This window comes from Xiphophorus couchianus, chromosome 3, assembly GCF_001444195.1.
Source record: "Xiphophorus couchianus chromosome 3, X_couchianus-1.0, whole genome shotgun sequence".
Taxonomy (NCBI): Eukaryota; Metazoa; Chordata; class Actinopteri; order Cyprinodontiformes; family Poeciliidae; genus Xiphophorus; species Xiphophorus couchianus.
Genome location: NC_040230.1, coordinates 15,633,719 through 15,657,394, shown reverse-complemented (window position 1 = coordinate 15,657,394; position 23,676 = coordinate 15,633,719). Strand labels below are relative to the sequence as shown.

The window sequence follows — 23,676 nt, the reverse complement described above, 5'->3', positions numbered from 1 at the left end:
TTATTACTAAGTAGACCAATATTTAAAAGATGACCATTTGTGAAACATTTACTATTTTGACACTGTTTATCTCTGCAATGCTTTTTTAAAATGGTTTTTCTGTATTGTAAAAAGAGTGTTTGCATGTTTGTCACTTTTCAGTATGACAAACATGTTATGTTTCGAATAGTAATTTAAAAATTATTCACAAACAACACAAGTAAACTCAGCTGTTAGGAACTGGTTATGTACAGTCTGCCTGCACAGAGTTCTGATCTGCAAAGTGCTGATGAACTCGTAGCGTGATAATAAATCCAACTCTTCACTCACACTTTTTTTTTGCATACAAATGCTTACATGCATATTTCTTTCACAAAGCCATACGAGACACAATTGAGGGACAGTAAGAGGTCTGGATAATCAAGAACGTCTGCTGGTGTCCACAGGGTTAGACTTTAGAGCAGTAATTGATCCTCTGATAAAAGCTTCCTGTCTAATGGCTGGTAGGCACCAAGAAATGGAGCAGAAGAAGTCAGAAGAGCACTTAGACATCATACTCATCTGCAGACAATAAGTGTATGTTTATGCTCAACAACACACACACTCACACACAGAAGGATAGAGAAATTGCTGGTGGAGATAGAAAACACATTACAGAGGACCTGGCATGAAGGTTCATAGTTTGGAGAAGCTGGAACAGAGAGTGTGTTATTCCACAGATGGGATCATGTGAAAGTGTTGATGCTGAACTACAGCATAGGCACAAATCAACACAGCGTCATGTTTACACTTACGTGTTTTTAAAATCTGCGTGATTGATCACTCTGGACTCACCTCTTGATGGAAGGTAGTAACAAGATGTCTGAAAGGTTTTAATCGGAGCCATGCCTTCGAACATAACCTGACTGTGTTTTGCACACAGGGAGGAGAGCACTGCTACTACCAGGGGAGGGTCAGAGACGCGCCTCGCTCCTTCGCGGCGCTCTCCACCTGCCACGGATTGCAGTGAGTATAAACACTGTGGATGTAGCTTTTTCCTGCTAATGTTGCTCCCTCTGTGTGTTCAGGTTCAGGTCTTCCTGCCTCATCAGGTCAATATAATTAGTTTTCTCCAGCCGTTCCTGCCTGTCTTCATTTTGTGTTACAAGGGTTATCATTCACAGAGACAACTACTTCTTCCTCTCCTCTTTTCCCTCTACTGCTCTTCCTCTGCTCTTTCTTCTTCCTAATGTTGGTATTTTTAGCATTCCTGCTTGAAAGTGGTGCTCTGTTCAAGAGAAGAGTGAAAATCGAGGCCTTTTGGGAGGAGTACATGTTGAACTCTAAGTCAGAGTCTGCGTCATTCTGCTTGCACATGTGTGGTGCACACACAGTTTCTTTGTAAAAGTATGGGCACCGTTTGAACCTTTCAACATTTTGTCCGGTTATAAACACAAACGTTCAAGTATCTTATTAGAATTTTGTGAGAATGACCAACGCAAAGTAGCATCAAATTGTGAAGTGGAAGGTTTTGTAAATTTTCTGAGAAATTAAAACCAAAAAAGCTTGACATGCAATTGTAGTGAACCCCCTTTACTCTGACACCCCAAACTAAAATCTAATTCCATCACCGCCATTCAGAAGTAATTGTACTAATCAGTAGAGTGTGATTTAACCCTGAAATCTGGTCAGAATTGATGGAAAGATGGAGCTAAATACAGAGCAGTTTTATATTCACCTTCCAGCAGGACAATCAGCCTAAACATATTAAATGTTTTACCTCAAAGCATATTGATGTGCTAGATTGATCCAGCCTTAAATATTTAGTTGCACAATACTTATTTGTGGTGTTCAAACTTTAATCCAATCAAAAATTGGTGGGATCACAGACAGACTCTTTCCAATCAGACTGAGCTTGAGCTGTTTTCCAAAGAATTTGGGGTAAAAACGTCTGTGTCTAAATGTGCAAAGCAGGTGCAGACAAACCCCAAAGACTTGCAGCGGTAGTGGCAGTAAATGTTTTCTGCAGAACTTCTGATTTTTATGTGTAAATAAAAATGCTTTCTTTGCTTTTCTTCCAGTTATAAATTATATGCCTCTTTGTGTTGCTCCATCAGAAAATATCCCAATAAAATTTACTGAAATTTGTGGTTGACAAAATGTGGAAACATTAAATGTGAACAAATGTTTTTTGCAAGGCATGTAGTGTTATTCTGAATAACAGTGATTAGTTCTTTGTGAATCTTGCTTTAGTTCCAAATGAAAGATTTGAGATGAAGAAAATAACATTTTAATGAATTCTTTGATAGCACAACAGTGAGTATTTAACACTCTCATTTTCACATTGTTGAGAGTTCACACTAATTATCGCCTCCAGTCGTCTCCTGAAACATTATGATTCCCACTCCAGATCTATCAAAGCTTGTTTCTACTCATCGCGTCCCTCTTCATCACAAAGTCAGATTAAATACACCAAAACATTCAGAGCAAACATGTCATTTCAGCTAATTATTCTGAATGTCTGAGGTATTTTTCCTACCTGCTGATTAGGGTGAGCACAGCTCAGGCCTGGAGTCACGTTTGCATATTTCATGGGACTGTGGCACAGCAAATTATGTAATGGTGCATGCACTATAATGAAAACACAGACTATGAATTAATCAAATCTAAAAGCATTCGACAAACCGAGCATATTTAGGACATGTGAGGCTGTAGCATGACAGAAACATTTTTTCTGCTTTTATAAAAGTGAAAACAAATATATAAGTGTAAGCCAGGCGTGCCCAGCGCTGTCAGAGGTTTAGACATTAGAGGGAGTGTTTCCTCCATGCTGAGTCAGTTCTCTATCATTATATACATCCTGTTCTCTCCTTCAAATGTCTTCTCTTCTTTCTCTACCTCTTCATCGCTCTCTCTTTCTCTCACTCACAAGAAAAACCCTTTATCTTGGGTTTCAATAGGCTTCAGCCTACATGAAGACAGTATTAGTCCATTATTTGTTCCTGATGAAGAATATCTTGACTAAAAGGATGTCTAAAACAATCGGCGTTAATATCATCTCAGATATATTTATTTTTAATTCACAACAGCTGTTTTCATTTTAATGCAACATGCACATATTTTACACTATAATCCCGTCTTCATTTTGGACCTCGGTGTTCATTAACTTCATTTTGAATAGTTTTTCTGCTTGCTATGTTGCAACTTTTTATTTAACCAAGATAAAATATGTCCACCCAAAAACAAGTTTCCACATGTACTGACGTCACACAAGGCTGAAGTCTGGCTCTAGTTCTATAAAGTGAAAAAAAAAAATTAACAGCATTAATTTGGGTTATTTAGCCTAAAAAAAAGAGTGATTCATTGTTCAGCCAAATATTCACAATGCTATTCACTCATTTATAAATATTTAGTTTATGTTTTACACTAAATATTTAATTGGCTTAATATTTATTTTACATTTGGTAGCATGAAGTTAGAGATTTAACCTCATGGTGCCACTAACTTTAACATACCATAAATCTGTGTGGTTTATGGTAAGTGCATTGTTGGCCCAGGACAGAGAGTGTTTGTGCTGAAGGTGAGCCGGAGGTCAGAGAGGATGAAACAGACTGAGAGTAAGGAGATAGATTGTTTGTCCCTGCAGCGTTTTGACCCTCGTGACTTCACAGTTTGACCTGACCAATCTGCTAAAAGCTCCAGATAAAGCTAATTAAAGGCTGCTGTCTGATGGTGAGCACATTTACTCATAAGGCCGCGACACGCACAGGTCCTTCACCCGTCAGCCTAAAGTCAAACTGATTAATCATTTTCTATATGGTTTTCAGTGTGTGATGATGATGATGCTCGTGTTTGTCTGTGTGTTGCTTCTTTGTTCGGTTTTCTACATTAAACACAGTTGACAGTTTCTACAGTTTCACTAGCTCTGATTTGTCTTGCTTAATGTGTAAAAGACACTTTGGTTTTATTGCATATTCTAAACAGCAACATCTTCTCATTTTTAGTAAATAGTGTTGTAGCGTTGGATTGAAGAATAATTTCAGCACTGCTTCAGTACTTATTTCAAGCTGGGCCACTCCTCTTTGCACAACTGACTTAACACCTTATCAGATTTGATTAATAAGTCTGGTTTATGTCTGGACTTTAACTAGGCCACCATAGTTCTGATGGGTTGCCCAGGTCGTACATTAGCAAAGCAGCCCCACAGACTGTTTATGTTGAGTTCCTTTTATGTAACTGGGATGTTTTATGGGGAAAAACACAAGATTGACGTTTGTGTTTGTTTGTCTCAGCGCTTGTTTTCTTCTTAGAACTCCACCCTAAATGCTACAGTTGTCCGTTTTATTTCTTGTTGTTGGATCATGAACTCTGACCTTTGCTGATGAACGTGACGCCTCAGGTTTAGATGCTGTTCTGGATTCCGTTTTGATGAGTATTTAATCTGCTCTTAGAGTAATTTCTCCATTTTTGGATAATGGCTCTCACTGGAAATGGTTTTGCAACACTTTCCACACAAATACATAAATTACTTTGTCTGCTCTTGAATTTCTTTCCTTTCTGTCATTGCTTTTAAATATCTTCTCGTCTTCCTTATGTTTTCAAACAGGTTCTGATTTTTCTTTTCTAAAGTTTTGGCAATATTCAGCCAACTCGTGTAGCTGGTGAAATTGATTCTACTTTCTAAACATTGTGGTTAATAATCACAGTTAATTTATGATTTATCAAAGAATGGAGTTATATTTTCAAGTAGAAGCAAGTTTATTTTGATAGCCTTTTTCTTCTATAAACATCTGACCATTTAAAAATTGCATTTTGTGTTTACTCATGTTATCTTTGTCTCACGGTAAAATGAGTTTGATTATCTTACATATTTGAGTGTGAGAAAAAAACACAAAAACAGAATAAATCTGTAACATAGCATTTACTTTTTCTCGCCACCTGGTTTACAAACAAACCAATATCTGAAGAAAAGAAAGCATTTGTTTGCTGTAGAGTGTTTTAAAATGTCCTTATGAGAGAAATCTCACAGGCTTAAATCTTCAAAGTGACCCAGCAGCACATTAAACCTCTTGAGCAAGCACTGAAATGACTAATCCATCACACTGGCATTAATAATGACAACCCAGAAACTTGGTATTACTGCCCTCTCCTCACCCACCTCCTTCTCTTTTTCAGAGGGATGTTTTTCGATGGCAATCACACCTACACGATTGAACCTGGAGGACAAGCCAACAACAGCGTAAGTTCTCTTTAAACCCACATATGTACTGCGATGGAAACGGCTCGGTTCACTCAAAACTGTTCATTTGTTTTCCTCACATCTCTTCAAGTCTGGCTGGGACATAACTGTGGTACATAAACAGGTTTGGAGTAGATTTGCAGGAACTCTTATGAATCCACACACAACAATCCCAGGTTTTTATAATATAATTTAATTAGACCATAATGATCATCTCAAAATGTTTTAAGCATGTAATTGGACTGTATCTTGTAAAATTCAACAGAAAAACAAATGTGTTAAAGAAAATCTCAATAACTTTTTTCAAACTAATAATTAGTTGAATCATCTTTTGATTCAGTTTCGGCTTTCAGTTTTCCGTAGTTGGAAGAGGTCAAGATGTTCCTTGGATTTAGGTGCATGAAAATACAAGCTTTTGTAAGCTTTTAGAGTTTTTCTCACTTTTTAAAGCACATTGATGTTAAGTACCCATTCAGTCTGATCTGGTTGCACAGTTGTGCTAGTTTGACATTAAACAAAACGCCTTGTTATCAGTTAGTAACTGCAGTAAATGCAAACCCTGTTGGCTCTGGGATGTACCATTAACTGCGTCTGTTCCAGAAATAGAAAAACAGCCAGCACATTTAAACAAAACCTCAGTGGGACTGAAACACAGAGTCAGCATGAGTCCAGCTGACCATATGGTAAATCCTTCTGGCCTTCCACCACCAAGGCAGAAAAAGATACACAAAACGTCATTAAAAAAGGTCTCTGAAAAGCCCCTCAGCTCAATTTTCTGCCTGCAAACACACTACCAGTCCCGTCACTCGGTCACTTCCGTAGGACACCAAGTGACCGGTGGGTAAATAAAAATCACAAAGTATTACTTGGGGTGTCCAAGTGGCTAGCAGCACATTATAATATTTAATAATATGCAAATTATATCTAGCAGCTGAGAACATGATGCTCCTATGCTGGAACAACGTAGAAAATATATTTTAATATTGGTCTGCAGGAAGTACCGCATGTTCTGATCTTTAGCTATTTAATTATTCATCTATATTTGTCCCCCCGCCAGTGTTTACATCACTGGTGAAATCTTAAAAGTGCCTCCTTTAAGAATTTAATGAGAAATAAGATGCAAATATGGTGTTTATTTTAATGTATGTATAACAATTTTCAAAAGAGGCATGAGGATGAACAGTGTTTAGTTGTTGTTTGTCTTCACGGTTTTTGGGTTTGCATGAAATATTTCTGAGATTTTAAACATTAATTAAATGCATTTGTTTAAGATGAGAATTTTATTGACATAAATGCAACATGACTTTAATTAATATAACATCAGTTTCAGAATAATTGTTGTTTGATTTGTTCTCATTTGAAATTATCAAAATTTGTTTTGAAAAAAAAAACTTTTCATAGCAAACATCAGCTTAATTTCATGCACACTAATACACACTGGAAAGCACATTTTGAGTTTATTTGTCTTTTAGTATATTTAACATTTCAGTTTTTGAACCTGGTATGTAATTCTCTTCACTGAACATGGAAAAGGGTTCACTAAAATGTATCTTAAGGTTTTGAAATTATGCCGTGTGAGTCTCTTATTGTTCTTTGTAAGATTCAAGCTAAAACACTCATCTTTGATCCGTAGATGTTTTGTTTTACATATTTATATCAGTTCACTGATGTATCTCTGTGACAAAATAAGAAAAAAAACATATTATTACTTATTTTGCCTGCATTATTTTTTCCTTTGTTATTCTGTTTATCTTGTATGTTGATCTGAGGAAGAAATGGAAGCAGAAAGCAAGCACTGAAGATGAGAGGGTGATGATTGGAAAGGAGTATGCCGATGGGGGGCTGGTGGCGTTTTTTGGGTTGGGGGGTTGCATTAGGTGCCAAATGAAATACAGTTTATCTGAGCACAAACTGGGAATAATAGTGATGCTGACAGGATGAAAAACAAAAATGGAGATAAGGGCTTCCCTGTGACCTGGGGCCAAGTTCATGCACCGCAACCAGCTCCTGTTCATTCACACATTCACAAGCGGTGTGAATGAAAAGCATGTTACGTCTCACTGCTTTTGTATTCATGAGCCGCCAGACTGTGTTTGAGGTGCTGTCTCCCATGGCAACCGAGAACCCACCCCCGCGTCTCCTTACGCCAGCATATGAAAGCCATCTGTGCCGACCCCTAATCTCCACCGTTTACACCCTCCCTGCTGAGGCTGTGCGCTGCGTTTATCTTTTTGAACTGGGATTATTGGCTCTGACTGACGATCTGAGGAACAAAGAATAAGACACAGTAAACTATAGTATTATATTCAGATGTTCCTGCTCTGATAAAGATGTTCAGGGCGGTTTATATGCTACAAAAAACCAACATCAACACTTTATTTTTAATCAAAGGGAGTATAATGAACCTTGAACCCTAAAACAAAGTAGTAACAGAGAAGGAAGTATGAGTTTTGGCTTCTCAATGTTCATTTAGATTTTTAAAAGATGCAAAACTAGAGTCCTAGAGATGTTTTATGATTAAGTGTTTTTTCAGCAATACCTGAAAAATATGTGGGAGATTGAATGGATGAGTGGGTGAATATGGAAGAAGGGGGGATGGGCTACATGTCAGGATGAATTCATGTATGCCAGGACAAAAGCTTTTTCAATTTTGCTGATTTTTTATGCTGTGCTTCACTTACTGTGACTTATGTTAAATATATAGATATAGCACTCAGTCAGTCAAGGCATCAGGGAGGAATTAGAAAACAATCTTTAAGGTTTCAAGGTTTCTAAATTTCAGCTCAATCACTAGAAGGTAACAAGAGGAAAGTCTGATGAAAACAAAAGGTTTTACTTAGATGTGGAAAAATTAAGTGAACCCATTTTTTAAAATTGTTAACCAATTACAAATTTTACATTCAATTCCATTCAAATTATTTTTTTCTAGAAAGTGAGCGGTCATTAAATGCTAATAGTAGAAGCAAAGGAGACAATATGTAAGGGAGGGATGTCAATTTAGCATGTGGTTTTAAAATGACAACAAATCGATTGTTTTGCTGTGGCTTTGTTCTTCCTTCAGTGACAACTTCTTCACCGAATGAGGTCATCATTCTGACCTTTCACATGGTTATGTGGTTGAAGGAACAGTTTGTAATTTCTAACCCAAGATGGAGGATATTAAAACGCATCCACAAGTGTGATTTGTAATTTATTTAAAACAAAACTTTGAGAGTGTAGAAAAACATGACAACAGCATTATATGGACCTGAATGTTACAGAATATAATTAAAACAATTAAAACTGTTGCTCAGCACTTACTTATGTGAAGCATCCAAAAGGCAACAAGGTTAAATTTGGTTTCTGCATTTGCTTCATTCATTACAGACTTTTATATTTGTTTATGACACAAATGTTTAGATCCACAGTTATATAATTTCTGCATTTGCAAAGGCAGATTTGGCACAGATTAATAATCACTTTGAGCCATAATTTCAACACAAAAGGCCACACATTACAAAAGCATAATGCTAAGCTAAGACCAGTAAACAAAAGTACAGTGACACAGTATTCATAATATTAGTGCATTAAAAACAGCTGCTTCTCTGTGACACAGTGGCATTAATCTTAATTAATTAATTAGTCACGTTACAGAAAACAATGTAAAGTTGATGCAAGTCAGTGTTAATGTTCAGTAGTGATCACAGAGACCTCCACAGCAGAGACCTAATATTAAAGGGAATGTAACAAGTGAGAAAATATATAACACAAAAACTCAGTGAAGGGGAACTAGTCAACTTGAGCTACTGGTTCCCATTCAGTTAGTGGTCCAACGCAGCTGGAAAACCAGAGGAACCATAGGCTTTTCTTTCTCATGGGAAAAAATTATATTTCTTTCCTTTTTGTAAGCTGAATGCAGTGTTTTAGGAATTTTTAACTTAAAAAAACCCCATAATCCTTCATGGAGTAGTGTTGTTTGGGTCGACTCATCTTCTACTATCAGGCCTGACCTACCTGGATAGAGTTTTTAAACTATCTAGAGGCTAAAAATAGCTCTCACATTATTCTATCAGGGTCTATTAGTTTTATCAGCACTCTACTTAATGGTGCCTGATGGGCAGAGGCCTTCAGTGTGTTCTGCCTCTCACTCTGGCTGGGTCAGAACAGGAATGTCGATTTCTATGGCCGACATACGTGAGCGGGTGGAATAACGGTGGCCGGCATAGCTGGAGGCGTAACTCTGGGACGGGGCATAACTCTGTGATGGGGCGTAGCTCTGTGACGGGGCGTAGCTATAGGCCTGGGAGCCTCCCACCTCTGATCCGTACCCATCTGCAGGAGAAACCTGGGTCATGTACACCTGAGCAGGAGCGGGCGCCATCACATTTTGTATGTAGCCATGCGGAGGCACAAACGGCTGCGTGTCGATGACTGTGGGGGGAAGCGCCTGTGGTGGGAATGGCTGCGGCCCATAAACCGGAGAAGGAGGGAATCCGTTGGCAGTGAGAGGCTGGGTGGACGGAGAGGAAGTCACAGGGTTCAGGGGCAGCCAGAAGGGCGAAGGCAGCTTCTTACACATGCAATACCACATGAATGTAAGTAGCCCAGCTAGCATCAATCCTCCAGAGCAGCCTATGGATATATAGACAGCGAACCCATCGGAGAAGATGTTGGCATATTTACTGTTCATCTGTTTAGTGCGGAACAGGAACCAAACTGACGGCGCGATGGCGATCGCTCCCCCGAGGAACAGGAAGGTCCCAGCCACCAGATGGCAGCCGGCACTGTTGACGAGGAATCTGGTGGTCTTAATGTCCGGCTCAGGCTTGTCTGAGCAGCAGCAGGTTTTACACATCCCAGACATGGACAGAAGCAAGGCTAGAGAGGCCAGCGCCAGGCCTGTAGGAAGGCAGAACTGCAGGAGCCGCAGATCCAGCTGGTCAACTTTGGAGTACCACTAGAAGAAAAGGACGACACAATGTTTTCTTCTTTCAGGATTATAAAACGAGACATGTTTTTAATGTACAAAAGCATATTTTTAATGTAGGTCATATACTGTAAGGCCTAGTCCATATGTAGCCGGATAGCTAGGACACCAAATAGATTTTTATGAGATTTGGTCTTTCAACCTTGTCAACTCCGTTTAGTATCACTAAGAATTATTATTAACAAAAACTCAAACCAAAGTGGAGATTTAAGAACTCTTCTTGTTTGTGTTTGTACATTGGAAACTAGAGATTAAGAAGTCCACACATATAGTCTGCGCCAAATAATGCATCAATATATCCACTTATGTGATTTGACACATTTCCCAGTCAACGTTGTCTTGTGTTTATTAACTTTATTTTCTGTATTTAAAAGTAGTCAATCCTATATATCTCTTGACACAAATGAACCTGTAGGTGCCAGATTTCATTCTTAACTGGTTTGAAGGATTGTGATTGGCTGACAGGTTTCAGATTTTCCCTATGCTGCCCCCTATGGGTTTGGCAGTGTAGGGAAAACACTCACTAGTGTAATTCAGCAGGTTTGTGTGGAAGAACAGTTTCCTTAAAACCTGTGTGAACAATAGTATTTTTTTAAGTGATGTGACGAAAGTATTCATTTTATAAAGACACGGTTACGTATGTACAAGGCGGCATAGTTACGACATTGCTTTTTATTGACATTGTTTAGTTGTCCGACATTTTAGGAGTTAATATCACAGAAATCAGAAAAGAATCTAAAATGTATAGAGTAATACCTCTGAGTCATAGTAGTAACATCCAGAATATCCATCCTGTCTCACACATTTAGCCCACAGCCCGTCATACACCGTCACATTCTTGGCGTTGCGATTAAAGGTGACGAGTCTGGTGATGCGCCACTGTGGGATCAACGCTGCCACGGCAATCCCACCCACAGACACAAAGGCGATGATGAAGGCGAAGGCATTGGTAGCATGGATGTCCCGGCACGACATGGCTGGTTTTTAGAGGCCTCTGGTATCAGAAAAGCAAAAGACGTCAGGGACAGGACAAGTTACTCCAATGTGAAGCAGAACAACTCCAACAATCGCTTTAAAAAATCCTGAAAAACAACAACGACGTAAACGTTCATCTGATTGACCCTTTTACTGCTGAAGTAACTGTGCCTCTAGCTGACCTAGCTGTGGGCCAGCCCCTATAACACATCTATTCACCAGCATGTAGTTGACCCAATATCTACTCTCCCTGAGTGACAATGCTCTCATTTCATTAGCCAACAAAGTGGGAATAACTGAGTCTGAGGCAGCAGGAGCGATACACAGCAGAGAATCACATAGACGCCACAGTTACACAGAAACATGAATTTTATGTGCTGCAACGTGACAGCGACAGAACCCAGCTTTTATATTCAAGATAGATTATGAAAGTTAAGCAAATGTAAACCAAAATATTATTCTGGGTTAAGATGGTGGTGATTATTACAGTACAGTTGTCATTCAGTTGAAACAGTTTTACTTATTAAATCCTAGTAATTACATTTACAGCATGTAATGAGCTAGTTTCTTGTCACTGAAGAAAAAAAAGTGCAGCATCAGCCTAGTTTCTAGCTTTTAATAATACATTCAGATTCAAAACTAAAGTGGAGAGAAATTTGACAGACTCTCTAAGCTCTGGAGACCTTTCATTATGTGAAATTATCTGTCTCCTAATATGTCTGTCTGGATATATACTTATATATAAATAAGTATAAATCCCTATATATATACACTGCCTGGCCAAAAAAAAAGTCGCCACCTGGATTTAACTAAGCAAATAGGTACAAGCCTCCTATTGGATAAGTACTGCATAGGCGATTATCTTTCAGCTGGCAATAAGTTATTTAACCCCAGCTGATGCAATGAGTAACTCCTCATTTCTTAAACAACCATGGCAAAAGACACATCCTGTGGTCGTGGAAAAGACGTTAGTCTGTTTAAGAAGGGTCAAATCATTGGCATGCATCAAGCAGAGAAAACATCTAAGGAGATTGCAGAAACGACTAGAATTGGGTTAAGAACTGTCCAACGCATCATTAAAAACTGGAAGGATGGTGGGGAACCATCGTCTTCCAGGAAGAAATGTGGTCGGAAAAAAATCCTGAATGATCGTGATTGGCGATTACTTAAACGTTTGGTCAAATCAAATCGAAGAAAAACAACAGCAGAACTCAGGAGTATGTTTAATTGTGAACGCAAAAGCATTTCCACACGCACAATGCTAAGGGAACTCAAGGGGTTGGGATTGAACAGCTGTGTAGCCGTAAGAAAACCTCTAATCAGTAAGGCTAACCAGAAAAAAAGGCTTCAGTTTGCTAGGGAGCATAAAGATTGGACTCTGGAGGAATGGAAGAGGGTCATGTGGTCTGATGAGTCCAGATTTACCCTGTTCCAGAGTGATGGGCGCATCAGGGTAAGAAGAGAGGCAGGTGAAGTGATGCACCCATCATGCCTAGTGCCTACTGTACAAGGCTGTGGGGGCAGTGCTATGATCTGGGGTTGCTGCAGTTGGTCAGGTCTAGGTTCAGCAACATTGTGTGCCCAAAGAATGAGGTCAGCTGACTACCTGAATATACTGAATGACCAGGTTATTCCATCAATGGATTTTGTCTTCCCAAATGGAACGGGCATATTCCAAGATGACAATGCCAGGATTCATCGGGCTCACATTGTGAAAGAGTGGTTCAGGGAGCATGAGACATCTTTTTCACGCATGGATTGGCCACGACAGAGTCCAGACCTTAACCCCATTGAGAATCTTTGGGATGTGCTGGAGAAGGCTTTGCGCAGTGGTCAGACTCTCCCATCATCAATACAAGATCTTGGTGAAAGATTAATGCAACACTGGATGGAAATAAATCTTGTGACACTGCAGAAGCTTATTGAAACAATGCCACAGCGAATGCGGGCTGTAATCAAAGCTAAAGGCGGTCCAACAAAATATTAGAGAGTGTGACCATTTTTTGGTGGCGGCCAAAAAATGGTCGCCACCATATATATATATATATATATATATATATATATATATATATATATATATATATATATATATTGTGCTTAACTCAGTATTATTAAAGGGAATCATATTTTAACCTCAAGCACTTAAGAGTAAATGTGTTTACTGTTAGAATCCACTGATTAAAAAAGATTGAATGAATTGCATAAGTGCTAAAACATCCTATTAGATAATATTTAACTTGCTTTGGTGTGACAATTTTCATTGCTAATTTACAGAAAATAAACAGTATAAATAATCTCATTTTACCACACCTTATAAAGTAGTGAGTTATAACTACTTTATAAATATGTTTGTTTTCATTATTTCACGTTAGTTTGTTTATTATTTGTTTATATTTGTGTTTTTTGCTATTGCTCTCTTACCTTCTCAAATATTTCTTTGCTTTTCAATCACATCTTGTGAAGCACTTTGTACTTTTTAAATAAAGTATTATATAATGTTTACTTCATGTTATTATGACCTTTCTATGTTTATTGTAAATATTATAGCTCCTGCTTTCATGTATAAAAAAATTATTGTTAGCTGTATCATTTTACCCAATAAGTAGTTTAACTTAGCTAAACTCCTCAAGTACTCTGCAGATATTTTGAAGCAAAAGCTGAATCTCTTGGTTAAGAGTCATGTTTTTTATTTTTTATGTTCCTATCTATTGGCCTGTCACTTTGCTGATTATAGTTTGTAAATTTCCCCTCTGAAGGACAAATGAGAGATAATAAAATGTTTGTTGATTTTGGTGCTCACTGTGGGAATGTCCTTTCTGAAGACACTGTTGATTTTTTTTTACTATGGTTTTCCAATAATTTTCATTTTACCTACTAAGTTATACATTTATGGGTATTATTGTTTATTGTATGCTTGTTTAGATCACTTCTGTGAAGCCTTTTGTATTACATGTGATTGTATAAAAAGTATGTCTGACTGACGGTACATGTTTTCTGACTAAATGTCATTATAATCAAGATTAGCGCAACCATTGTCCCCACTCATTACTGTTACCAGACAGGATGACAAAACAAAAACTTGAACAAATAGCAGTTTGCCAAAAAAATAAAGAAAAAAGAAAAAAATCATAATTCTGTCACAATCACCACTAAGACGGCTGTAATTACGGACGGGCCACCGGACCGACCAAGCTCGACCCATAATCTTGCCTTTACTTTCTATAACCTACTTTTACCAGCTTCAGAAATACACCCGGCTAACCAAACCGAGAGAATGAACTTACAATAACAATTATGTTTAATAAAAACACTGGACGCTAATTAGCCAGCGGCTAAAAAAGTTAGCATCACATTCGCTACCTGTTGCATCACCATTACTTAAAATGAAACGCAAACTTATTATTTCAATGTAAGTTTAAATACCTCGTGTTTCCCGAAGTATGTCGCGTTTTACCGTGACCGTGGAGCCATTTCTGTTCAGTCTCGTCTTACATACTTGAACACAAACTAAACTAAAGCTGCTACAAACGGAGCGTAAACAGGATGTGACGTGTTAACGTCTTCCGGTGTTTCCGCCCTGCGCGCTGACTCACAGGAGCTTGCTTAACCCTTTCCTGGATGTCCTCTGTGCTCTGTCAAGTTTTTAATAAAATAAAATAAAATAGCAAATTAATGGTGAAGTTCATGTTTATTCTCCATTTTTTAAAATTCAGTGGGTGTGACAATATATATTTGGTGAATTTATTTTCTCCTGTTTTTCAGGGCAATCTTCATATTCACTTGATATACAAATCTGCTGGACAGGAGGAGCTGAGTGATCTCTTTGGTGGTAAGTGGGTGTCTGAATAGTTGGAGAGCTTATTGGGTAAATGTGCAATTTTCCAATAAGCTGATGTGCAGTGTTGTGCTGAATAATCCGATAATAATGAATGTACAGCCAGTCCAGCCAAACAAAAACACCAGGGTCCAATAATATGAACGCTTTCAGCTCTGATTACATTGTTTATCTGTAGCTTTTTACGTTTACTCTCGTCGGATGTTTTGTTTAAAGTATCTGACAAGACATTTTTGTCATGAATTCCTTGTGAGAGTAATTTGTTTTACTTTCATAATTGTCTTTGTTTACTGGGCATTTTGCTGGTTGTGTGTTGGCATGAAGACTTTAAAACTGAAATCCGACTAAATAAATAAACAATAAACACTGCAACTTGTTAAATCATGCTTGCTTACATCTTAATAAAATGTAGACACTGAAGCTAATACATAGGACTGTTTCTGATTAGTATTTTTCTTTTCCAGGGGATTTACCAGAGCCACCTTTCCCCAGTCCGCCTTTCCCCAAAGTTGTGCACTGGAGAAAAAAGAGACAGGTTTGTTTTTGTTTTTGGTGTCTTTGTTGCTAAAAGTCAATGAATTTGTAGCCCTCTGCCCGCACATATCTCTGCCTCTGCCCACACATATCCCCCAAACACTTCTTTCTGTACTATTTCTTACCTTTGTCTCTGTTTCCTGGAATATTTATCTCATGAGTAGACTCCTTCCAGCCTTGTCTTTTGAACAAATATTCAGATGTCTGCAACTGTTCAGGCCTCTGCCCTTCTAGCCCCTCATGTTTTGTAAAACAGAAAACAGGCGGATCTTGTTTGACTTTTGAAAGTTCAACTTATCGATTTGTTGTTCCTTTTTTTGTGGTGCAGGAAACATGAGTGTATTACTGGGTTTATTGTACTATTCTTAGTTTCTCATTAAAATTCACTGGCTCAACGGAAGAGAACTGCTAAGTAAATGTCCGTCTGGTAGAAATGATAAATCTGTTCATGTTCTTCCAGGCTCCACGTTTGTCACGCAGTGTAGAAGATGAGACCAAATACATAGAGCTTATGGTGATCAATGATCATGTCATGGTAAGCTGCATCTCCTTTATAGTTTATGCCAAATATGTGATCCATTTAACTATGGACGTTTAAATGACAAAAAACAGAGTTGTTTGTATAATTTACAATCAGTCTTGCTGTACATGTATATAATTTACAGATGTTTGACTTTTTACTGTATATTTTAGTCATCTGGACATATTTATTCAAGAGTTTGTAAGAGTTCACAAAGCTGTAACAGCACACAAAGAAGGCTTTACTTTTTAAATGCCTAATTTTATTGTGCATAATCATTCATTGTTTTCTGTGAAATAAAGAAAACATTAAATGTTTTTAGATATGCAAACTCAAATTTTATGTTTAAGCCAGATTTTAGAACATTAATCCCTCTTTTATGCTTGTCCCCTCGCTCTTTTCCGTTTCTCTTTCTTCTCCTTCAGTATAAGAGGCATCGTCTTTCCGTTGGGCACACGAACAATAACGCTAAGACAGTGGTCAATATAGCTGACATGGTAAGAACTGGATCGATCTTCTTCTTGGAAAGCTCGCCACAATCACTTTCAGCAGAAGCCGAGCACACATTGCACTGATTTATCAATTAACCAACCATACTCTGGCCATTTATACCCTCTCCTTTTAAAAGGATTTAAGTAGCCATTAACCCGGGCAGCTAAGACTTGTCAGATTTCTGCCGCTGGAGAGAGCAGCAGCATTCAGACGGTCCTGATGCAGAAGCTTTTCTGCAGCTGTGATGCACGTGCTGCGTTACTGAAATCTGACCGGCTGCAGGGTTACAGCTGTAATCCGAGAGGCTGGTGAAGTCTGACAAAGGCCACACTTTTCATTGTGCCCTTGGAGACGATTGTTTGAACCTCTCTGGGGTCACAAAGGACTCATTGATTTCCACTCTGAATGTTACACAGTCCAGCCAGAGTCTGAATTTTATAGAATATACCATGCCGGCTACATTTATTAGCGAATGCACTAAAAATATGTGAAAAGTCTTAAAATCTTCTTCTCTTGCATCGGCATGATTTCACACTGAAAAAAATCCAACTTTTAACTCGATGTTGAGTTGTAATTGTTTTTAGTGATGCTGCTGTTAATAATTTGTACAACCCCCACTGAGCATACAGCACTTAGTCTTCTATAACATTTCACAAGGCATTGATTTAATGCCTACTAAGGCTTTTCTGTGGTAATTTGATGAAGTGTACTGGATCATTATCTTACTAAAAGACCCAGTGATGTCACATGTTCGTTCCTGTTAAAACTCTCCTGGTGTTTGAAAGGATTCACGGTGTCCTGCACTTCAACCAGCTGTTGGTTCTGATCTAACATGTAGCAGAAGATGTGACAATGCAAAGGATTAGTCAACATAACAGCATATTGGTCGAAGGATCTTATAATACTCAAGAGGTTACTCCCTCCCAATTGGATCCACATTTAGGAGTGTAGTACAGAAATGTTGCTGTTAGATAAGATAAGATAAGATAAATCTTTATTGTCATTGTCACAAGGACAACGAAATTCAAAGGGTGCCATCAGTCGGTGCACATGCCCAAAAACAAAACATAACTGTCTCACAATTCACACACAACGCAAGAATCAACAAACAACTGGCAAAAAAAAAACAAAAACAAAAAACGAACAGCCACATTCTCACATACATCATTTATGATGATTAATGGTTGTTTTTGATTGCATTTAGTTTTGTTATTGCTATCGGGTAGAAACTGTCTCTGAGACGGTTGGTTCTTGTTCTGGTTGCTCTGTATCTTCTGCCTGAAGGCAACAGTGTGAACAGAGAATGTCCAGGGTGAGAAATGTCCTTTGTGATGTGTTGTGCTTTTCTTAGACAGCGGTCGCTGTGCAGGTCCTCCAGTGAGGGGAGAGGGCAGCCAATGATTTTTTGGGCTGTATTGGCTGCCCTCTCCCCTCACATGCTATAAAGACTCTATAGTCCAGTAGAAATGTTCTGCTCCCACAGAGCAGTAATCCATCCTCTTGCCACAGAGTTAATTCATTTCTGATGAAACAAGCAAAGCTGACTCTTACATTGGCTTACATTAGCGACCTACTTTTTATTGTAATCATGTCAACCACAACAATGGCTCTCAGGGCATTTAGAAGAAACGTCGACCCACATCATCACATATCCTCTACTGTACTTAATAAGGAGCTTGAGGTGCTTTCCAATATATTCGTCCTTTCCGTCATGTCAGATCCACCAGAGTTTGTTGCCTCCAGTAAAATTACCAGCATGTTTTAGCAAAATACACACAGGGATGTTTACCATCCAGCTCCTGATCCGGCCTAATTGGACAGTGCCTAAAAGTAATTGGTGTTTTGTGTTACAGCATGTTTATACCCCAGTGAATCAGAAAGTCATGGATTACCGACCAGTAAAAAACACTTATTTATATTTTACTGGTTAAAATATAAATAGGTTATATTTGTTTGTAAATGTTACTTACGAATTATAAATAAGTATAACTTATTTAAATTCTAAATAAGTTATATTATTTAAAGTAATATAACTTATTATTTTAAATAATAAGTTATTTAGTAACTTATTAAATAACTTTATTATTTAAAGTTATTAAATAACTTTAAACACTAACTTTATTTAATCTTAAATTAAAATGTAATTTTAATTAATTTGAATATATTACTATTTTAATTTAAATTAATTCAATTTAAACTTTAATTTAATTTTAAATTAAATTAAAAAGTCTTAGTTTAATTTAAAGGAATTTTTGTGGTACCAGCAAATGTCCCTTCAATAATTTTATTTTTTCCAATTCATTTGCAATTATATATATAAAAAAGAAAGAATTAATTGTGTTTTTTTTATTGTCATAAAACTGCAAATGTCCTTAGATAGTTTTCCTGTTTCGGTTTTTATATTATTGATTTACCCAATTTTCACATTGGGAGAGCAGCAGAGGCTGGGCGTGAATATTTCCCATGTTTGCATATTGTCTGCTTGATTTCTAATACTTTAAATTCTTAAATTAATGTATTGACCGAGCAGGTTGTGTGGAGAGAAAAAATTAATTGTATCACTTCTGCCAGTCTCCTTTCAATGTAAACTTTCTGATCTTCTCCAGTGTTTGCTTTAATAAAACAAATATCTGTGGAGACATGAAAGGCACAAGCATTAATATTTGCCTTTGCCTGTTTTACCTTCGCTGACCGTCTTTGTTGACTGTCTTTCTCCTGTGATGTGCTGCTGTCTGGTGGCAGGATCACAGGGCGCTTTGACTTCTGTCTTAACGAGCAGCTGGAGGCCTTAATGAGTATAAACCAGGTCTGTCTGCTGTGATGCTGGTCTGGCTTCGTCATTCTCTGTTTCCCTCTGTTTTCTCCACCACACAGCGACTCTACAGATCAAGCTTTGTGACTTTCAGACGTTAATCTTTGACCTCACATTTACCTCTTTCCCGCCTTCCTCCCTCAGATTTTCAGGGAGCAGCTCAACACCCAAATTGTGCTCGTCGCTATGGAAACCTGGTCAGTGGACAACAAGTTCAACATCGATGACGACCCCATGGTGACGCTGAAGGAGTTCATGAAGTACAGGAAGGACTTCATCAAGGAGAAATGTGACTCTGTTCACCTCTTTTCGTGAGTCTGCTGATTTGAAAGTGAACTTTAATGATTTTTTTGTGCACAGATTTGTTTTGTTAAACACATTTTTCCTTGCAGAGGGAACCAGTTTCATAGCAACCGGGGGGCGGTCTCCTATACGGGAGGAGTTTGTTCTCTCACCAAAGGAGGGGGAGTCAATGAGGTGAGGCTAATCGCGCAAGGAAAAGGACAATTTAGGAAGGAACAAACAATACATTTTCACATTTTGTCACATTATGACCGACAACCTCAGCAGATAAGAAATTCACAACTGCAGATCTCAAAAGTGTGGCATGCATTTGTATCCAACACACAGTCAATCATTGCACCTTTAATTGGAATTATAGCTGCAGGTCTTTTATGAGTGTGTCCAGCTTGGTGCACATTCAGACTGAAATTATTTGATCTATTTTAAGATCTTGGTTCAGATTCATAATCGGACTTTGTCTAGGTCATTACAGAACAAGAAGATATGTTATATTTTCACATCATGATGGGGATGGTGTTTTCAGTGGGATGTGTACCACAGCAAAGGAGGCTAAATACAAATGAAAACTATCCATTGTGTTTTTTCCATTTCAGCTTTATGCACTACTTTGTGTTGTCTCAATAAAATAACTGTAATGGAAAAGGGTAAAATTACACAGAAACTTCTGCAAATCACTGTATTTTCTGTTTTTATTATACATTGGATTTTAAAAATAATTTTGCTTGTGAAGGGAAACAATATGGCAGGACACCCAGAGTTGAAGTTTTGTTGATAGAATTGAGTTTGAAGATGGTTGATCAGACTTTATGCATTTCAAATCAGACATGCAGGATATAAAAAACAATCATTGCACCAGAATAGAGAAGTCTGACAATGTAGGTAATTGTAAAAAAAAAAGACATGGTTGTAAAAGGCAAACCTTTTAAGAGTGAAAGTAAAGAAAAGCTCTTTCAACCTGAACACACTAGACTTTAATACATCAATGATATAATTAACATTAAACTCAACTATTTGATACATTTTTAGTTGCTATTACTGATTATATTTCATGTTACAAACTCCAGTGAACATTTTGTTGCTTTTCAATCTAGATCAGTTATTTTAATTACTTTGGTTTATAATGGTAACTTTATTAGGTTTTATACTAAATACATTTTTTCCTTAACACTACTACTGTCTTTCTTTACATTTCTTCCTTTTCCTGCTGTTCTGTCTTCTCTCTGTCTGCATCAGTATGGTAAAACAAATGACATGGCCATCACCCTGGCTCAGGCTTTGGGTCAGAACATCGGCATTTTCTCTGATAAGAAGAGGATCCTCAACGGTATGCAGAGAAACCTTACCTAGGTTTTGTTTATTTTATAAAACCACAACTTAAAGCCTAGTTTTTTATTCTTTCTCAAGGTGAATGTAAGTGTGATGATCGATGGGCGGGCTGCATCATGGATGACGTTGGGTAAGTTGGAACAAATGTTTGTTTCTTATTTTTTTCTGATCTTTTTGAGATCATTTATAGAGCTGACTTTAGACTCATTCTCAGTTTATGATAAACCTCTTCATGCTTTATTGTTTTAATTTAATTTTATTTATCTGTGATGTCTGGTGAGGTTAAAATTTCCACATACATCCCTGAAAAAACTTACGAGACCACTGCAAAAATGATCAGTTTCTCTGATTTTACTCTCTATAGGTAAATGTTTGAGTAAAATGAACATTGTTCTTTTATTCTATGAACTACTGACAACATGTCTTTGAAATTCCAAGCAACAATGTAGTATTTATTTGCAGAAAATGAGAAATGGTCAAAATAACGAAAAAGATGCAGTTTTTTCAGACCTCAAATAGTGCAAAGAAAACAAGATCATAATAATTTAGAAACAACATTATTAATGTTTTAACTCAGAAAGATTTCAGAAATAAATATTTGGTGGAGTAACCATGAGGTTTATAACCTCAGTGCTGTGGTCTCTTAATTTTGTCCAGAGCTGTATATATAAACAAATAACAATAGTATCATGTTAACGTTTGTTGTAGTTCCGTAATTTACCACTAGATGTCAGTCCAGATATGTTCATGCTGTTTGGTTTCACCAGATAAGGCTGTCAAAATGTGTCTATCGCGTCCTTGTTAAGATAAGAAAATGGTAAATAATAAGTCACTGTGCATTTTGTGTTGTCAGTTTTCATGCTTAAATTCAGATATTGTCTTGAAGTTGTATTTCTGTGCTGTGAAGGCTTGCTTTGCGTATGGATGTGCGTGTCTGTGCTGCATTTTTGTGAGTGTATACCCCTCTTCTTAAATACATTTTGGTTTTCCCTCTATCCTGAAAGGTACAGCAGGTGAGCAGAAGCTTGCTCTATCGTTGCTTGTGCTGTTTTTTTTTTATTTTTGGGGTCTGGGGAACTGAAAGTTGTCAGTCACCTCAACCTTTCCCATATCATTCAGCAGCACCACAGTCACCTCAGCTCCAGCTTCTGTTTTTATTTAGAGCAGTGGCGTCCAAGAAACTTGCCAAAATTTTCAAGTCGAAAATATTCACACGCAACAACAGGTTTTTTTTTTTATTCAAATGAATTTTATGTGATTTTATTTAAGTTTTATTAGCTAATCAAAAAAAGTAAACAAGCAATATTTCAATGAAGCAAACAAAGTAGTTTGATATTTGTTCAGGATTATCTGAGTCATTGTAGAGCCAATAAAAGGACCCAACAGGTTTACTTTATGTAAAGGAGGGCGTAAAATTTAAAAATAAATTGTGTTGAATATTTCCTATTTTCTTAAACTACAAAACTGCTGTAGTGTATGTCTTTAAAAATACTTCTTGTACTTAGCAAAACTTATGTTTTTCATTCACCCAACACTGGTTTCAACTAAATATCTGGTTGTTTGTGATCCTATTTTATATTAAATCAAAACTAAAACAAAATCATGGTAAATACAAGATTTTATATTGTACCCAACTTTTTCTATATTAAGAAGACTTTATTTTGTCTTCTTTTGTCTTGAGAGACCTAGCTAGCATTTAGAAATGTTCACACTTAAGAAAAAGAGTCTATCTGCATCATCCACCTGCCTTGGCTGGCCAAATTTGGACCATATATTATTTATGGTTGCGGGCCGCACAGAATCCTTCCAAGCAGTAGCGGTTCTCTCCTACCTCCACCAATCAGAATACAGGAATTAAACTTAGATTAAGCAACAGAGCTCTTGTTCAGAGTGCAACTAATAGACTAATATTTTTTTTCTGTATCTGCTGCTAGTGTGTCCCTCTTTCTAATGCTGCTCTGTCCATCAAGAACCGCCACTGCTTCCAAGGACCGCAGATGACTCTGCACTTTGGACACCTCTAGTGTAGACGATATGAACAAATACGGCTCAATAATCTGCTGTATTTTTCATACTACTTCCAAAAATTGCCACATTTAGATAATTTTGTATTTTTTAGTTTTCAGTCACGGTCACTGGCTGATCTGTGGGGAAAACCTTCCATTCGTTTACTTCTAATGAAAAGCTCTCTGCCCTCTCCACGGACAAGTTACTGCTTGTCATCACTTGCTTTTGTCCACTAATAACCGATTGATACAGTCTGCAATGTCATTCTCATCATTTGTCAATATTTACCTCATTTCAGTGTAACAATAGTTCACTTCCTTAACATAGCCTCTTTAGATCCTGCTCTACTTCTTTATCAAAATAAACCAAAGGTTTCATGACAGAGGACAGGTTCTCCTTTTCAGCCTGTCACCTGTGAATGGACCAAGACGCAATCTGAATCTCTAAAGTCAAGTCAATGGTATTTCAGACATTTGTATTCAATGAACTGCCTGTATTTATCTTGTAGTACCTGCTGCATGCCTGACCTAGTCAACCTGAGTAACAGTTTCATGCTGTTTCCACAGGATGTAGCTTCTGTGTGCATGAGCGCGCGGATAGTTGGATAAATTTTGAGTTTTTTCAATGTCTGTACCTTTATGACAGACCTGCCAATATTTCCCTCCCCTTAGGGCAATTTGGTTGAAACCAAAACATTAATTGTCTTGTT

The 23,676-nt window shown here is 37.5% G+C and overlaps 2 protein-coding genes across 5 annotated transcripts in view; one reads left to right on the top strand and one right to left on the bottom strand.

The window, feature by feature from the left end:
* adam22 (ADAM metallopeptidase domain 22) overlaps positions 1 to 23,676 on the top strand; it is a 66,372-nt gene that overhangs the window by 27,690 nt on the left and 15,006 nt on the right. For all 4 annotated transcript variants that reach the window (XM_028012085.1, XM_028012086.1, XM_028012087.1 and 1 more), the window contains exons 5-14: positions 902 to 984; positions 5,134 to 5,197; positions 14,901 to 14,967; positions 15,438 to 15,508; positions 15,968 to 16,042; positions 16,453 to 16,524; positions 19,476 to 19,642; positions 19,724 to 19,808; positions 20,868 to 20,958; positions 21,039 to 21,090. In XM_028012085.1, the coding sequence (XP_027867886.1) occupies positions 902 to 984; positions 5,134 to 5,197; positions 14,901 to 14,967; positions 15,438 to 15,508; positions 15,968 to 16,042; positions 16,453 to 16,524; positions 19,476 to 19,642; positions 19,724 to 19,808; positions 20,868 to 20,958; positions 21,039 to 21,090 (827 nt within the window). The remainder of the gene's footprint in view (positions 1 to 901; positions 985 to 5,133; positions 5,198 to 14,900; positions 14,968 to 15,437; positions 15,509 to 15,967; positions 16,043 to 16,452; positions 16,525 to 19,475; positions 19,643 to 19,723; positions 19,809 to 20,867; positions 20,959 to 21,038; positions 21,091 to 23,676) is intronic.
* cldn12 (claudin 12) lies at positions 8,372 to 14,713 on the bottom strand. The gene is made up of 3 exons (XM_028012091.1): positions 14,562 to 14,713; positions 10,920 to 11,157; positions 8,372 to 10,133 (listed from the first exon to the last, which is right to left on the bottom strand). The coding sequence occupies exons 2-3, from the start codon at positions 11,136 to 11,138 to the stop codon at positions 9,321 to 9,323; spliced, it is 1,032 nt and encodes a 343-aa protein (XP_027867892.1). The 5' UTR covers positions 11,139 to 11,157; positions 14,562 to 14,713; the 3' UTR covers positions 8,372 to 9,320.